General features: G+C 43.5%; 1 protein-coding gene across 1 annotated transcript in view; it reads right to left on the reverse strand.

Annotated features, from left to right (window-relative positions):
• Positions 1-12822: 12822 nt before the first annotated feature.
• DKK2 (dickkopf WNT signaling pathway inhibitor 2) overlaps positions 12823-19100 on the reverse strand; it is a 60680-nt gene continuing 54402 nt past the window's right edge. Inside the window, exon 4 of the mRNA XM_082237088.1 lies at positions 12823-17146. Within this exon, the coding sequence (XP_082093214.1) occupies positions 16896-17146 (251 nt within the window). The 3' untranslated portion in view covers positions 12823-16895. The remainder of the gene's footprint in view (positions 17147-19100) is intronic.

Raw genomic sequence — 19100 nt, forward strand, 5'->3', positions numbered from 1 at the left:
GCCCACACCATCTCATGGCCAAGGAGACATTAGGGGGATCAGAAGTTTTGTGGGCACCAGGGGAAGACCTCCAGGGTGCCATTTTGACAATCCCTGTGCTAAGCTGTCAAGTACAGCACCCCTGCTCTGCAGTCACAGTCCCCAAGGTAATTGCAGATGAATTCTTCCCCATGGGGAGTAGCATAGATGATTTGGTTGTTGCTGATAGAACAACAATGGAAGGAGCAGAAATATGGAAGAAGCAAGCCTATAGACTAGCTGACTGCAGCTTGTAAACATTAACAACACATTGCACATTGCTACCAGGGGTGATGCCAGATTCAAAAAGGGAGAGAGGGAGAGAGATATTCAGCACAGAGCAGCAATTTGAACACTGAAGTGCTACAGTGGTGCCTCGCAAGATGAAATTAATTCGTTCCGCGAGTTTTTTCGTCTAGCGAATTTTTCGTCTTGCGAAGCACGGTGTCGGAAAAGTTTTGGAAAAGCTTCAAAAATCACCAAAAATCTCAAAAAAGGCTACCACACCACGTTCTATGAGTTGCTCCTCGAAGTCAAGTCACAACTTATTAACAGTGTTAAGAAAAAGGAAACAAACTTGCAAGACGTTTTCGTCTTGTGAAGCAAGCCCATAGGGAAATTCATCTTGCGAAGCAGCTCAAAAACCGCAAAACCCTTTCGTCTAACGAGTTTTTCATCTTGTGAGGCATTCGTCTTGCGGGGCACCACTGTATATAAATGATAAGCATTATTATGATGGATGTGGTCAATTTCTTTCCCTTCCTGCAGTAGTCTCTTGCATGTGTTCTAGGAGGGATCTGCACACAGAAGCCTATTTCCGGGCACTGATCTCTTCTCTCTGGACCAGGGCCAATGCGTTTAGGCCTGGGAATGTTAGAAGTTTAGGCCAAACTGTCTGTATTCAGTAATCCAAGAATGCATCTAGCAAACACTGCTCTCTTGCCCCCCCTTTTTTTGTTTCAGTGACTTTGATTCAGCTCTTGCAGGTTTCTTGGTCAGACAGATTGGGTTGCAGTCCTGCCGTGGCCAGGAGTGTCTCATGAAACCATAAACCAGAAAAGGGAACCTGAACTGGGACTGAGAAAATGTTGATTAGATTTGAAGCGCTGGATGGATGCCTCTTATTTGTGTTGCTTTCATGGCATGTACAATTATGATGATGACATTTGAATTGTCCAGTCCAAGAGTTCAGAAAACACAAGGTTAGCTATATATGAACTTAGATTTCAAGCCACTGCAAAGAAGAATGAAAGGGCTTACTGAATGCAAGATTATTATTTTTTCAAATGACTCCAAGTCAGCTTCCATTTTGTACAGGGGAGATACAGAAGATCACGTTGCACATGATTGCCTTTGCTCTGACTGAAACTCTTGCCCTGAGTTCCTCTTTGCACTCTGGACTTCCCTTAATTTAGCCCAATGCAAATTTCTAGGTCACAACCTTAGGAAAAATGATAGGAAGTGTTAGATGTAGTGCTGGACTTGAGAAATGATAGGATCAGATAAACTAATGGGGAGAGAGGTTCTGGAGGTTGCCAGAAAACCAATAACACAAGTTTCTGGCTTTCAGTTTTGGCCACAAACTCCACAGTATCATTTCAGATCTTTGTCTAACTGACAGATATCCTGTGATTTTTGCAACCAGCTGTTCACATAGTACTAGAGGCAATTTGAAGTTTTTGCTTGACTTCTGTTAAGTTATTGTACCCATTGCTTAAAGGTAGCTACCAGATGAACCATAGCACTATCTATTGGTACAGTGGTAAAACTAAAGCTATATGTGGCATGAACTATGTAAATATAATTGTCACGAGTAATGAGAGGTTCCCCTTGGTGCCTTGGTGCCAATAGAAGCTTCCCTTGAGATAGAAGTAGCTGGTCCAGAGAGGAGATTGTTGTCAGGACTGTAGCAGAGAGAGATAGAGTTAAACTCCCCCTTTCTACCTCCCATGGTATCGAAGCTGCCTGGGTTTCCTCATGGCTGTTATTAACAAAAAAAAATGCAATAACATCATGTCTCGTTCGGAGCTAAAACAAAAGCCCCAGAGTTTATCTGCATATTGGTCAATGTGTTGATATATTTGTAGAATCGGTGACTTTCACCAGTGAGCTCCCAGCAGTTGATAAATTCAACTATTTAATCAAGGTGCTTGAGCACAACCTTTTGCACAAGAGATGGGATACTTAGAGCTGATTCTTACTTTTGATGCTGCCCTGGGTACCTTGGTGTTAGCCAAGGAGAATGCATAAATTGTGAAGAATACATTTTGGTATCCAAACATGGAGTGGGTGTGCAGCAGGAATGTGTAGCCAATCACAGCTGCCAATACATGAGCAAGGAATAGAGCCATGCTAAGCAGCCACCCCTGGCATCTGCACACAGTGCAAACATCTGCAGGCAGGGAGACTTCACACAAACAATTGCATGTGTAGAGGCTTGCATGTGATCTGGAACCCTAGTTGCTCAGGGATTCAAATTGTGTGGAATCCTCTGTAAACGTGAAAGCTCTCTCCCTGCTGATGTGTGGACCAAATGAATAAACATTGGGGGATGTGGCTAATCAGCACAATGACATTAGAGGTGCATGTTTCCAAGCACAATTCAAAGTGTTGGTGCTGACCTGTAGAGCCTTAAATGGCCTCGGCCCAGTATACCTGAAGGAGCATCTTCACCCCCATCATTCAGCCTGGACACTGAGGTCCACCTCTGAGTGCATTCTGGCAGTTGCCTCACTGCAAGAAGTGAGGCTGCAGGGAATCAGACAGAGGGCCTTCTCAGCAGTGGTGCCGTCCCTGTGGAACGCCCTCCCATCAGATGTCAAGGAACTCTCTGACTTTTAGAAGACATCTGAAGGTAACCCCGTTTGGGGAAGATTTTAACATCTTATTATGTTTTATATGTTTGGAAGCCACCCACAGTGGCTGGGGAAACCCAGACAGATTGGCGGGGTATAAATAATAAAGTTGTTGTTGTTGTTGTTGTTGTTGTTACACATGGCACAATGCATGAGTAAATCACCTGTGTAGGACTAAATCAGGGAAGAGAAACCTGTAGTCTTCCAGATGTTGCTACACTCCCAACTCCCAGTAGCCCAAGTCATCATAGTCCGTGGTCAGGGATTATGGCAGTTGTTGCCAGAAACATCTGGAGGGCCACAGGTTCTCCATCCCTGGACTCAGCCATTTCATATGAATCCTACTAAGATTCATCTTCGGTTTGCAAATTTTTGTCTTTCTATCCGACTGGAAATACTATGAAGAGACAGAGTTCCCTGAGCTGTTTTGGCACACCTACAGCTTTGGCTCGAACTGGAAAGTCCAGAGGTGCAGTGAAATGAAAACAATGTGGTAAAGAATATATCATAACTGTCAGTGCTAGGCATTCAATGGCCCATCAATACTTCATGGTAGCAGCAGGACAGGATGAAGGCTGCCCTGGTCTGTTCTGTAAAACAACAGGTCCATTTCTGAAGAGAAACCACTGATCATTAATGCATTCATACCGACAGAAAAATACATATGTTTCAGCAATTTCTAGAAAATGAAGCTTTAGGGGATCGGGAGACAATGTTCATTGGGACCATGACGCAGGGGGCAGGACTTCCCTTTGGGTGCTGTTTAAGAAATTAAACACATACATAAACACACATGGATTATAATCACGCAGTTCACATATCATCTGGAACAGTGATGGGGGACCTGTGGCCTTCTGGGTATTAACTCTCACCAGTACTAGCTAACATGGCCTATAGTCAGGGATGATGGAAGTTGCAGTCAAGTGAATTCTCCCTCTGGTCTTTTGTGAGGAGGTCTGGAGCTGCTCTCAGAGTTTCTCTGAGACCCTTTGGTAAGTTGAACTTTGTTTTGGGAGTCTTAGCCAATCAAGGTTTCTATACACCCATGTTCAGCCCACGTCTTCAGAGCCTGCATGGGCTGGGCAATGGGAGAACCTTCTCTGACCTTCCAATCACAGGAATGCAGGAACACTAACACACCATTGCTGAGGAATACGTCCTGGTGCTGTGGACTCACATCTGCTCATGTGAGCACCCAAATGCAGCAGAGTAAACGGAAGCAAAGCTGTGGAGGTTTTATAGCATACCTAATTTATTTCTCCTAATTAAACAAATAAAAGAACATAACAAACATGTACGAGAGAAGCAGCTCTCATACAGCCATCCTGTCTCTAGACAGATCAAAGGAAAAGTCTTGCATTACTAGAGATGGAAGTCTCGAAGAGTAGCTTCCACCCCATCCTTTCTCACAGAATGAAAGTAAAACAACATGATCAGGTTATCCTTGCAATGGGAGGGATGAAAATACTGACACAAGGATGAGGCATGAAGCTTAATGGCACTTGCACATTTGGGACCAATCAATGGGGAAATGAGCTTTGAAGCTGACTGTACCAGGTGTGGGTGTTGTTTGCTAAAGTCATCATAGGCTAAAAGGAAGATCTCACCCTATAAGAGATGGCGATGTCCTTTAACAATATTCACTTAACCAGTCCAGGCTCAGATGCTTATTCTTTTTGGAAAAATTGTGGCTGTGAGAGAGTTATGTTGATATGATTAAGTCCAGCACTTGAGCTTCTGGCACCATGGGGTCTGTTTTAATATTCAGATAAATGATACAGTGGTAAAGGTAAAGGTAAAGGTACCCCTGCCCGAACGGGCCAGTCTTGACAGACTCTGGGGTTTGTGCGCTCATCTCACATCTATTGGCCGGGGGCCAGCGCTGTCCGCAGACACTTCCGGGTCACGTGGCCAGCGTGACAAAGCTGCATCTGGCGAGCGCAGCACACGGAACGCCATTTACCTTCCCGCTGGTAAGCGGTACCTATTTATCTACTTGCCCCCGGGGGTGCTTTCGAACTGCTAGGTGGGCAGGCGCTGGGACCGAGCAGCGGGAGCGCACCCCGCCGCGGGGATTCGAACCGCCGACCTTTCGATCGGCAAGCCCTAGGCGCTGAGGCTTTAACCCACAGCGCCACCCGCGTCCCGATACAGTGGTACCTCGGGTTAAGAACTTAATTCGTTCCGGAGGTCCATTCTTAACCTGAAACTGTTCTTAACCTGAGGTACCACTTTAGCTAATGGGGCCTCCCGCTGCTGCCACGTGATTTCTGTTCTCATCCTGAAGCAAAGTTCTTAACCCGAGGTACTATTTCTGGGTTAGCAGAGTCTGTAACCTGAAGCGCCTGTAACCTGAAGCATCTGTAACATAGCTGTCAACTTTTCCCCTTTTTTTGCAAGGAATCCTATTCGGAATAAGGGAATTCCCCTTAAAAAAAGGGAAACTTTGACAGCTATGGTCTGTAACCTGAGGTACCACTGTATATAGAAATTAAGGGTGTGCATCAGATATCAGAAGCCAAAATCAGAAGCCAAAGAGGGACACTTGGGAACAAATCAGTGCTAGTTCAAGCCAAAGCAGGATTTTTCTGAAGTGCCCTGAACTGAATCATTGAACACTGCATCAATTCAGTCAACTTCTGAGACTAGAACTGTGTGTGTGTGTGTGAGAGAGAGAGAGAGAGAGAGAGAGTTACCCGGATATTTGTTGGATATTACCCGGATATTTGTTGGACGTCAAACTCAGCCAAGAGCATAAGGTCAAACAGATTCCTCACTGGCCTTGCAGACAACTTCATTGTCCAGAAAGTGGGAGAAGCAAAGAGAGGAACAGCCATTTTAGATCTGGTCCTAACCAATGTTGATGACCTGGTTAGTGGGGTAGAAGTGGAAGGATCATTAGGCGCGAGTGATCATGCTCTTCTGAAGTTTACTATACAGCGGAAAGGAGCAGCCAAGCATACTAGGACTCAATTTCTTGACTTTAAGAAAGCCGACTTCATAAAACTTAGGGAAGTGCTGGGTGAGATCCCATGGACAACAATACTAAAAGGAAAGGGAGTTCATGATGGCTGGGAGTTTGTTAAGAGGGAGATACTACAAGCACAACGTCAGGCAATACCAATGAGACGGAAACATGGAAGGTGCCTAAAGAAGCCAGGGTGGCTATCTAAAGAACTTTTAACTGAATTAAGATTAAAAAAGGATGTGTACAAAAAATGGAAAAGGGGGGAAACCACCAAAGAGGAATTCAAACAAATAGCCAGCACGTGTAGACACAAAGTCAGAAAAGCTAAAGCACAGAATGAACTCAGGCTTGCTAGAGAGGTTAAAAGCAACAAAAAAGGCTTTTATGGGTATGTTCGTAGCAAAAGGAAGAACAAAGAAACAGTGGGGTCACTCAGAGGAGAAGATGGTGAAATGCAAACAGGGGACACAGAAAGGGCTGAACTCCTCAATGCCTTCTTTGCCTCAGTCTTCTCCGATAAAGAAAACAATGCCCGACCTGAAGAATTTGGAGCAAATGATTCAGCAAAGGAAACACAGCCCAGAATAACTAAGGAGATAGTACAAGAATATTTGGCTAGTTTAGATGTATTCAAGTCTCCAGGGCCAGATGAACTGCATCCAAGAGTATTAAAAGAACTGGCAGATGTGATCTCAGAACCACTGGCAGTCATCTTTGAGAATTCCTGGAGAACAGGCGAAGTCCCGGCAGACTGGAGGAGGGCAAATGTTGTCCCTATTTTCAAAAAGGGGAAAAGAGAGGACCCAAATAATTACCGCCCAGTCAGTCTGACATCAATACCAGGGAAGATTCTGGAGCAGATCATTAAGCAAACAGTCTGTGAGCACCTGGAAAGGAATGCTGTGCTCACCAAAAGTCAGCATGGATTTCTGAAAAATAAGTCATGTCAGACTAACCTGATCTCGTTTTTTGACAGAATTACAAGCCTGGTAGATGAAGGGAACGCAGTGGATGTAGCCTACCTTGATTTCAGCAAGGCATTTGACAAGGTGCCCCATGATATTCTTGTAAAGAAGCTGGTAAAATGCGGTCTTGACTATGCTACCACTCAGTGGATTTGTAACTGGCTGACTGACCGAACCCAAAGGGTGCTCATCAATGGTTCCTCTTCATCCTGGAGAAGAGTGACTAGTGGGGTGCCACAGGGTTCTGTCTTGGGCCCGGTCTTATTCAACATCTTTATCAACGACTTGGATGATGGACTCAAGGGCATCCTGATCAAATTTGCAGATGACACCAAACTGGGAGGGGTGGCTAACACCCCAGAGGACAGGATCACACTTCAAAACGACCTTGACAGATTAGAGAACTGGGCAAAAATAAACAAGATGAATTTTAACAGGGAGAAATGTAAAGTATTGCACTTGGGCAAAAAAAATGAGAGGCACAAATACAAGATGGGTGACACCTTGCTTGAGAGCAGTACATGTGAAAAGGATCTAGGAGTCTTGGTTGACCACAAACTTGACATGAGCCAACAGTGTGACGCGGCAGCTAAAAAAGCCAATGCAATTCTGGGCTGCATCAATAGGAGTATAGCATCTAGATCAAGGGAAGTAATAGTGCCACTGTATTCTGCTCTGGTCAGACCACACCTGGAGTACTGTGTCCAGTTCTGGGCACCACAATTCAAGAAGGACACTGACAAACTGGAACGTGTCCAGAGGAGGGCAACCAAAATGGTCAAAGGCCTGGAAACGATGCCTTATGAGGAACGGCTAAGGGAGCTGGGCATGTTTAGCCTGGAGAAGAGGAGGTTAAGGGGTGATATGATAGCCATGTTCAAATATATAAAAGGATGTCACATAGAGGAGGGAGAAAGGTTGTTTTCTGCTGCTCCGGAGAAGCGGACACGGAGCAATGGATCCAAACTACAAGAAAGAAGATTCCACCTAAACATTAGGAAGAACTTCCTGACAGTAAGAGCTGTTCGACAGTGGAATTTGCTGCCAAGGAGTGTGGTGGAGTCTCCTACTTTGGAGGTCTTTAAGCAGAGGCTTGACAACCATATGTCAGGAGTGCTCTGATGGTGTTTCCTGCTTGGCAGGGGGTTGGACTCGATGGCCCTTGTGGTCTCTTCCAACTCTATGATTCTATGATTCTATGATTCTATGAGTGTAGAGGGAAGGTAGGATGACATCTATCCTTCTGAAACACTGCAAATTTCTTACCTAGGGGCACCTCTCTGATGTGTGCTCTTTTCATACATATTGCTCACAAAACAATATATCTTAGTCTTTAGTCTTTTTTTAAAAAATCACCTCAAAACTGTATATGCTGCCATTGCAGGAAAATCACTGTGATTACCCTTCTGAAATATGGCAGAATTCATTCCCATGTAGGAGGTCTGCAAATGTAATCCAATTTGGTCCGGTTTTTTTTTTTTTTGGTTTTTTTTTGTTTTGTTGTTGTTTTGTTTTAAAGACAAATTAAAGTTGGCTATTTTTTTAATTGTTTGGATTTTAGCAGGCTTCATCCACCCTAGAGAAGCTAAAATGCCTGCATTCCCCCACCCCAAATTTCATCCAATCTTGTCAAACAGTGAAAAAATAGCCATTAAAAAAATTCCCCATGATGGTGAATGTGGAGTCATGCAACTGGAATTTTCTGAATTGTGATTTGGATTGGATCTGAACCAAATTACTCATCTTCTGAACTGGCCTGAACCAAATCAAGCTGGTTTCCAAAGCACCAAATTGGGTTCCAAACCAAATCTTGTGGTTTGTTATAAATCTTTTAAAAAGGGGAACGATCCATCAGAACAGTTCATGCCCTCCTTCTCTTGACAATAAAAATTTAAAGCTCAGCTGTGGTATTTTATATTGTGCTGCAAGCCAGTGTAAATTCACATGTTGCTATTATGATGCTGCAAAAATATAGCAATAAAGTTGCCTTCTCTATCTGTTCCAGCAACTACCCATTTTCTCTGGCAACCTCATTGTTTCGTAACACTTTTAAGATCAATAGGAAATATGAAGAGCTGTCCAGAGAAGAGTAGATGAACTTTTTAAAAACTACTGTTTATTTTCCTGTTGCCTGTGATTACTTTTTCTGTCATCTTTTTCCCCCATGTGGGTCCTCCTCTATTTACTTAAAAAGTAGTCTCTCTGATTCAAGATCATATTCTCTTTCAGGAGAAACTGTATGCAACAGTCAGTTCCCCACAACTAATAGTGGGCTTGTATTTGGTGACACAGACATTTATTTCTAGGAGGGCTTTGTAAGTAATTACACTCATGCAACGGTGACAAACTCTCTAAATAACTGAAACTTCCAGAACAGGGGGAATAAGCTCTAATTTATCAATATTGAGAATATGCACTCTCCTCATGCTCAGAGGAACTTTTTCTCACATACTCCAGGAGTCAGTACTGGAAACAGATTCCACATTTTATCCCTGGGTAGCCCTGACATAAAGGAAGCCATGGTGGTGGCAATGCCCTACCCCTCCACAGTTTGGTTTTCTTTCTTTTTGTTCTTAGGAAATGTGTGTGTGTCTGTGTGCATGTGAGTCCCTTGGTTTGTATCTTAAAGGAAATGATCACTGAATGGCACCTTTCTCCTGTGTGAAGGCCCAACTGCATGAAACAGGGAATATCTCCTGCTGCTTATACTTTAAAAATAGCTATGCAACAGGGATGAGATGCAAAGGCTGAATTGGTAAAAGTCTATGTTGCCAGAGATTTGTTTATCCTCCCCCCTTTTTTGATATTTTCCAAATCAGCCCCACTGCCCTGCTAAGAGTCTGTATTTCCCCCTCATTTCATTTATAGTTTGGTCCCAAGTTTCTATGCCAGCTGGTTTAACTCGTGAAGGAAGGCTGGTGGAATTTTTCTTTGTTGATAGCCACGTTTCTTTTGGGGTTAATCTGTCAGGGCCATAGATGGCCACCACTCTTATCTTCTTTTTCAAGCAGATATGAGGGCTTGGCCACTAGCCAGGCACACAAAAGATTCCACCTGTACTTCATACACCTGTGATTTCTGCTCCCCCACCCCACAACAATGTCCTGAGCCTCGAATCATGTTATGTGTTAAAGTTCTCACCCTGGCCACCAAGGGTATTGTGTATATAGTTTTCACTCAGGTCCACATCAGTTAATTTAGGCAGGAAACCATGGGTTGTTGTTGTTACAATGTTGACAGCCAGCTGCCTATAAAAGCAGGCCAGCTGAGCTGTTTGCTGTTCAGTTCAATTCCAGCTTACTTATAAAGAACTACTTGGAGAAATCTCTGTGTCATCTGCTATGTCCACCCACTATTTAATAAATCATATATCACGGAAGAAATTACCCCTGGGTTTCAAAATGGTTAGGTGGTTAAGGAGAAGAAGGAACAGCTGCAGAAACTGGGGTTGCCATATTTCAAACAGAAGCAAAATAAACATGGTGTGCAGGCAGATGCAGTAATTTTGCAACCTGTCCCCCAGGCAGCCAGTGCTGCTGACCCCTCTGCCATTGAAGAAGAAGAGTTTGGATTTGATAACCTGCTTTATCACTACCCTAAGGAGTCTCAAAGCAGCTAACAATCTCCTTTCCCTTCCTCCCCCACAACAAACACTCTGTGAGGTGAGTGGGCTGAGAGTATTCAAAGAAGTGTGACTGGCCCAAGGTCACCCAGCAGCTGCATGTGGAAGAGCGGGGAAGCGAACCCGGTTCACCAAATTATGAGTCCACCGTTCTTAACCACTACATCACACTGGCAACCTGTCCCCAGGTTGCCCCCATATCTGCCTCTGGGGACACCATGTGGTTTGCTGCATACATGTGCCATGTCACACCCAGTGGTGGTTAGCAACAGGAGTGTGACTGTGTGAGGGTGAGATACCTCCAGCAAAGGAACCAGGTTTAAAGCTACATTTCCCGCTTTTATCAAATTTCCTGCTTGGCCATTCATCTGTATTGCTTCTTGGATTCTGTTTACTGATTGCAGTCGAAAGTGATAAGATGTTGGGTTCCTCAGACTAAATGTTGAGAAGTACCGGTAGCTTTTTATAGCAGGAATGGGGAATATGTGGCCTCTCAGATATCACTGGGCATTAGCCATGCTGACTGGGGCTGATGGGAGCAGGCCATAATTTCTTCAGCCCTTTATAGAAAATGCACTGGCTACTCACTCCAAGGAACAAAGGACAACTGCAAGTTCGTGGCTGTTTCAGAAGTCATTTGGTATTAAATGTTAGCGATTTCCTATTATCATCTTTAGCTCCGATTGTTTCAAAGATATGTGCTAGCACGGCGTCTAAAAATGCATATCAATTTCATGTCCATTTCACGCCATTTTCTTAGCCTTCTCCAGAGGTCAAGCCACAGGAAATGGATACACACCATTCCAAGGTGATAAAAGCAACAGAATGGGGCTGTGTGGTCCAATCCTTTTAATGCTTAGCCAAAGTTATTATTTGGAACTTACACCACAATAAGTAAGCACAGAATTGCAGCCTTACAGTGCAATGCTGCTCATGTCTACTCAGAATTAACCCCACTGAATTCATTGAGGATTACTCCCAACTAAGTGTTTATAGGTTTGCAGCTTAAGCCACAATTTTAGAACTGATTTTGCAATGCTGTTCTTAAGTTTAGCCCTTTTGACCATAGTAGGATCTCAGAGTAAATATGCATATAATCTGGTTGTAATGTAGATTATAGAGCGCAAGATGGGTTGCTTAAAGCATTAAAACAAGGACAGCGGTTTGGGGGTCAGTTCATACAGAGCAAAAATCAGAAATCCCCACACATATATCATCAGGTTTTACATATTTATAAAGTGTTATGTGCTCATGTAGTAATTTACATGACTGTCACATTTGATGATTTACATATGGCAGTTGTGAAATGTCCTACACAGAAATGACTTTACACATAAGATTTTCATAATGTGTGGGGCAATTATTGTTCACAAAGCACTTAGTGTTCGGACAGAAAATATATTAACCACTTGAGGGCTAACAGTCTGTTGTAATGATTAAAGGAACTCAAGGCTTCTGTTTTCTCTGCAATAAGGTTGTAAGTTCAAATGTTCAAGTCAAAATATTTTCATTTTAAATGTGTTTTATAGGTTGCATTTCAGGACCAGAACCAAGCTATCGGGGGGGGGGGTGTTGCTCTCTTCTAAATCTTCCTTGCAATTGATATAATTTGAACTGCTTACCAAACTGTGACAAAATTTGAATCCCACCTCCCACCCCAGAACCACCGAGCTGAAAATGAGCAGAGACATATTGCTGGAAACATATTTATTTATGAAAATATTTATATTTTCAGCCCCATTCCAACATGGCTCAAAAAGCCAGTTAAAACAACATACAATTGGTAAAGCGATTAAAACAAAGAACCCAGATGAAAACCAACAACCAGATGTTAAGATTGCAGAAGGGGAGAAAGAAACTAAGAACACTGAATGAGTCAACGCAGCAAAATGCCAGTAAATAATGAGTCGGTTGGGCTTCTTGCGGAACATAATTCCGCAATCTGGGTGCCATAACTGAAAAGGTCCTGTCCCATTTCCCAGTCATCTGAGAAATGGCAATAGGACAAAGACCACTGCCTCTGATAATGATTGTACTTTTTGACCAAACTTACGTGGGAGAAGGCAATTCTTCCATGTTGCCCACACCCAGAGTTTATGACTTTATATAGCTAGGGACTCAATTCACTGAATTGTGATTGGAAATGCCAGTGCAGTTTGAATGGTGTCAGTTACACCCTCTGAAAAACAGTCCCCAGACAAAACGTATCTGCATTTAGTATTATAAATTTGATGAATATTGTTTGCACAGTCTATTGCTCACCATACAGCTGTCTTGTAATATTTCCCTTCATCTCACCTTCATCAAATTAGTTACTGTAGAAATCAGTCCGTGTTGGGGATGATATTCCTAAACCAAATAGTATATGTTTTGGATTTTGGATTTTTTTAAAAAAAGGTAAACACAGCTTTTATGAAACTTGGGGGTTCAGTTTGAGGGACGGAGGATGATGCCTGACATAGGGAGAAGATAAGTCTCAACGATCTGATTGTGAGTTGTTTGAAGTGTGCAGCCTGTGGGCTATATCCTGATGGGTCTTGCTCTTGTGGGTTGAAGTCAGAAAGAAATAAGGCCCCTTTGCTTCGGAATCAGATGCATTCCATATGGCAATACTGGGAGGTGCAAAGATAAGGGTGGTTGTTTGTACAAATATTTTTGCACAAATATTTCCCTGGCCTTGATGTTAAAACATGCTTAAATTCTGAGCCCAGGGGTACACTTAAAAAGATGGTAAACAATATATGATGTTTGCTTATTTGCAGTGCAACTGGGGTTATCTGAAGGAAGTCCATGTTTGTTTGGGAATTAACAACAGCAGTAGGAAGCGCATTACTCCTGTCCACTCTTCTCTACTGGCAAGAGGAATTTCACAAGCAATGAAAGCTTCAGCTTTCCAGCTCAGACTTCCTATTTAGATGGGGCGGCCATATTTCTAGGTGGGGCATTTAAGGGAGGGAGGTGGAAAGGATGTGAGGGCCAGATCAGAGAAAGGAAAAGGCCCTTACTCCTCCTACATGCAGAGAGTATGTTAAAAGTCTGCTGACGACTGGCATAATTTGCTCCTCAGTGGGAGAGAAATTGGATTAAAACAAAAGAAAACCAGAAAAGGACAGAGGAGAGGAAGGCTGTTCCTATCATTTCACTTCCCCCCTGCCAAAACCAGCTCAGTAAGTCAATGGATTTGTCCACTTTCGGTTCTTCCTCCCCAACCGGCAACCCCATTTTAGGCTGACAGCTCAAGTGATCTTTGTTTTTTAATTGTTTCAGCAGTGGAAGAGGACTCTGTGAGTCCAGGGAGGGCCTCAGGTGCTGCACTGGCAACGCCCCGAATGCGAGGAAACGAGAAAAGAATGCAGAGACAAATGTGGGCAAAGGGACATTTTAATATATTTAATCTTTTTATACATTTCTTTCTAAATTACAAAGTCGACAAGTTGCAAGTATAGTTTGCTGCAAAAAGCTTTCTGTACGAAATATCTTCTATAAGAAAATACATCTCATTAAACATTTCCTGTAAATAAATTACTTCAAATGCTAGTTCTTGCAGGAGAGTTATGGGAAGGGCATGCAGAAGCCATCAGATAACGCTTAAATGAGTGGGAGCTTTACTTTGGCTGCGCTGAGGGACACCAACTCCTTCCTGTAGTCTCACAGAGGCAAAAGGATTTCAGATACGCACTTCCATCCCTTAAGGGCGGTCAGAAATGAAAATGTCTTATTGAAACTGTACATTTTTCCAGCCTTAGTCTTGTTTTCATTGCAATAGAGCCGTGGCGGAAACCTGTAGTTCTCCATGTGGTGCAGTAGGCAGGAAACTGGGGCTCTCTACCCCTAGGCAGCACAGAGACAATGGTAAGAGAGGTGGAAGAGGTTTCCCACCTCTTCGCTAAAGTAAGCCAATTACAGCATCCTGTACTCAGCCTTAAAATAAGTCCCAGTGAGATACAGAATTAAGCCTTTGCTTTTAGAGTTTACATAGTCCTTTGTAAATAATATTATTATTTAGAAAAATATAACGATGGGCATAATCCCTCTGGCCTAATCTTAGTTAGTTTGCTTCTGTTCTTAGCTACTTATATGTTGCTATCAACAGGCAAACTACATGTTGTACACAAATGCTAGAAATGAATACCTATCTGTTTTTCAGTGAAAAACAGAACCAGAAGGCTGAATTTTCGAATGAAGTTGTGCATGGAAAGAGAGAGGTCAGTCTGCCATTTTCCCACCACTGTTTTCTCACTCAATATGCTCCCCAGGCCTCTGGTCCTCCAAATGTTGCTGGACTTCAACACCCAACAGCCCCAGACAGCATGGCCAAGGGTCAAGGAGGATGGTCACTGGTAGTCCAGTAGCACTAGGCAGCGCACAGGTTCCTTGCCCTTGCCTGAGACAGTGTACATTATCCTGAATATTGTGCATAGATGTTGATACTAAGGCCTGAGGTCAAAGGGCTGGACCCAGGATATATATTCACTATGCTCTTAAAACTATTTAATTGTCATGGCTTTCTTTGAAGTCCATCAAAGTGGAATCTTAGAATAATTTTCAGCACTCTCCCTAAAGGACAGTTAGTGAAGAAGCCATGGCAGATAGACTGGTTCAAATCCAGTTTCTATTTGTAGTGTAGACACTTGCTCCTAGATAATTTTAGGTACCTTCCAACCCTGTTGTTTGATAATGACATGATGAATCATTCTCCTTATTCACAAATATATGAGAGTTACTTTTAAAAAAAATAGAGATAAAGAAAATGTAGCATAAGGCTTGCGTTTACCGAGAAATTTCGATACTGGTTACAAATAGACCATAATTTTCATGGCACATTGTCATAAGGTGGCTACGGGAAGCCGGGAAAATATGGCTTGTGGAAAGTGAGATAGCCAGGGAACCCCTTTTTCATTAGACTGCTTCAGATACTTCATTTTCACATAGATACAATCAATCACACTGCTGTTGCAAATGGCACATGGTAGCAGGAAAAAACTCAGTCTAACACACACAGACACACACACACACACACACACCCCGCCTCCGAGTAGCATTTAAAAAAGGAATACCATTCTCTTCTCCAATCAACAATATTTCCTGGAGAGTGATCCTACCCCTTTTCAAGGCTCCAATGCTTACACAAATAACACATTTGAAAAATAAGTGAGTATAGTAAAAGAAAATGCAAGAGTGTTAGAAGGGTGATGGTGGAATGATTGAACAGGTCACCATTCATCTTTGTCAGTCCATTAATACTGTGGCGGTGATGGTGAACACACTGGTATCCACTACAGTCAATGGGAATCCAGTAGCAATTGATACTATCCACATTCCAAATACTTGCAGGTCTGAGTTGTTATATTGTATCATGTGATGTCATTTGCTGATCACACTTTGGGCCTCCATGCCCATCTTGTTTTCCTTTCATTTCTCCCCTTTTGCTGCTGGCATAGGATGCTTCCATTTTAAGTTCTTCAAACCACAGAAGATCTGTACTGAAAGCCCTGTTGATGCTGTTATTTAGTAGTACACACAGTCAATGGACGCTGGATGCCTCCATCAGAGGCAAAGCTGAAAAATAGTTCACAATACAACCCACAATCCCCCCCCCTTATTTACAGCTAGCAGCTCAGCATACAATTCTGCTCAGAATGCATTCATGGACACTTTGCTTTTTTCTCTGTTAGCCCCCTGTGTGCTAGCAGTAAACTGCGACAAAAAGAAGCCATTGGCTATGAAGATGAAATGATTTGGATGTTGTGGTCCAAATGCTTAACAGTATGCAAATCAAAAACATCATCCCTGCTTTATTACCTCTGTTCAAGGCAGATTTTGCCAGGCACGTGTGTTGTGTGTGTTTGTGTGTGTGAAATGAATGATACTTTTCCATTTGCACTGCAGCCTTCCATATGTAGCCCTTGTTTGGCAGGAGAAGATTTATCATTCAAGTGACAGCCTTGGGTTGTTCATGGGTAATGTTAACAGATAAAGACATGTATGGTTATTTTTCCCTTGGCCTCTGATAGCTTCAGTTTACTAACATGGTTTTTTGTTCAGTACCCAAGAAGGTGCCGATAGAAGAGTCATTTGGCAAAGCACTGCTTTGTGTTGTAAATATGTCATATAGCAATATTTTACAATCAGAATGGGGGGGGGGACCTAACCACAACCAATGTGGAGAATTCACAAAGCCATACGTCAAACATGAGTTAAATGTCAAATGTCATTGGCGCGGCGCTTTTCCACAAATGTCTGGCAGCATTGGCAGAGAGGCACCACGTCACAAATCAAAGGCCAGCTGCCACCGTATTCACCTCCAGGGCAGAAATATAATTCAGTTTGGGATGTTGTTTCTTCCCACAACAATGGACACTTCGGCCATTTGGTTCTTATTTACAATCCTGGCATTCTACGATGCCGCGATGTGTACATTTTGCCAGTTCTTCGCGGCCTGTGAATGGCAGTCTCCCAATCCACCATCAGATCTTCTGGCACACGTGAAGCCTCGCTTTTGAAGAGTAAGTGGCGTCTTTCCAGATTTTGCATGACAGCCCTTTGGCACAGTCACATCGCTGGAAAATCTCCAAGCCGTGGGACCCCTTCTTGCGTTGCTTGGTGCACACCTCCCCCTGGTGCAAGACGGGCTTGCAAATTTTGGTCCAGAAATGGCGAGCACAACAAAAGCCCTCAGTGCAGTCGGAAGACCTTAAGCAGGAGTCTCCTTCGTGGCCTAAAGAAAACAACTGCATAGTTAATATACAGGGAAGAAGAGCACGGAAAGGAATCAAACATGGGCTTTCTAAAAACAAAACTCACAACACAATGCAATTTAGGGAGAAACAATGCCAGAAGTGGGACCTGCGATGAAATTTTGTGCTATAGGCTTACCCACCAATCGGAAGGCTCCAATTTGGATAACTTTAAAGAGGATTAGACAAATTCATGGCTCCTGGCCATGATGGTTATGGTGAGAGAGTGCTCTTGTGTTCAGGTCCTGCTTCCAGGTTTCCCACAGGCATCTGTTTGACCACTGTGAGAACAGGATGCTGGACTAGATAGGCCATTGGCCTGATCCAGCAGCCTCTTTTTATGTTCTTTAGCACCTGTCCCAGGCAAGTTTACTCAAAGGTGACACAGACTTTAATGCTGGTAAGTGTGTCTAAGACTGCAACCTACTAGTCCAGTCCTATGCATGTAGGTCACTAATTATTACCGTATTTTTCGCTCTATAACACGCACCTGACCATAACACGCACGTAGTTTTTAAAGGAGGAAAACAAGAAAAAAATATTCTAAACGAAATAGTGGATATATGATTTTTGTGGTTCATGCTGTGGCCACAGACATGTGATCTGACAGTGAGTTTGGAGTAGCCCAATGCAAAAATACTGAGGATCCATGTGGATCCATGCTTTGTAACCACGGAGGAGGGAAGGAAGGGGAACCATGGATCCTCTGCTCACGACTGCAGCAGATCCCCCCGCCACCCGCAGGCATTCGCTCCATAACACGCACAGACATTTCCCCTTACTTTCTAGGAGGAAAAAAGTGAGTGTTATGGTGCAAAAAATACGGTCTTTATTTCTTTATTTCTTAATGCCCCGCCCATCTGGCTGGGTTTCCCCAGCCACTCTGGGCATCTCCCAACGGAATATTAAAAATAGAATCAAACATTAAAAACTTCCCTAAACAGGGCTGCCTTCAGATGTTTTCTAAAAGTCAGATAGTTGTTTATTTCCTTGACATTTGGTGGGAGGGCGTTCCACAGGGTGGGTGCCACTACCGTGAAGGCCCTCTGCCTGGTTCCCTATAACTTGGCTTCTCACAGTGAGGGAACCACCAGAAGGCCATCGGAACTGGACCTCAGTGTCCGGGCAGAAAAACGGGGGTGGAGACGCTCCTTCAGGTATACTGGGCCGAGGCTTTTTAGGGCTTTAAAGGTCAACACAACACTTTGAATTGTGCTCGGAAACATACTGGGAGCTAATGTAGGTCTTTCGGGAGCAGTGTTATATGGTCTCGGCGGCCGCCCCCAGTCACCAGTCTAGCTGCCGCATTCTGGATTAGTTGTAGTTTCTGGGTCACCTTCAAAGGTAGCCCCACATAGAGCACATTGCAGTAGTCCAAGCAGGAGATAACTAGAGCATGCACCACTCTGGTGAGACAGTCCACGGGCAGGTAGGGTCTCAGCCTGCGTACCAGATGGAGCTGGTAGACAGCCGCCCTGGACACAGAATTGACCTGCACCTCCATGAGTCCAAAATGACTTCCAGGCTGCACACCTTGTCCTTCAGGGGCGCAGTTACCCCATTCAGGACCAGGGAGTCCTCCACACCCATCCGCCTCCTATCCCCCAAAACAGTACTTCTGTCTTGTCAGGATTCAACCTCAATCTGTTAGCCGCTATCCATCCTCCAACTGCCTCCAGACACTCACACAGGACATTCACTGCCTTCACTGGTTCTGATTTGAAAGAGAGGTAGAACTTTCTTCAGTGGAGCCTATCCAGGTAAGTGTGCTTAGGACTGCGGCTCTGATCAATTAAAAAGGACCTCATTTTTTCATTGTTGTATTTCTATCGCTGTATATGGAGTAGTTCTGCATCCTGTGAAACTAAAGATTGTGAAATGCACATTGCAAAACACTCACATGGCATTTTGGGGTTTTGAGAAATATGTTATAAC

The sequence above is a fragment of the Podarcis vaucheri genome (genome assembly GCF_965113315.1).
Source record: "Podarcis vaucheri genome assembly, chromosome: 9".
Lineage (NCBI taxonomy): Eukaryota > Metazoa > Chordata > Lepidosauria > Squamata > Lacertidae > Podarcis > Podarcis vaucheri.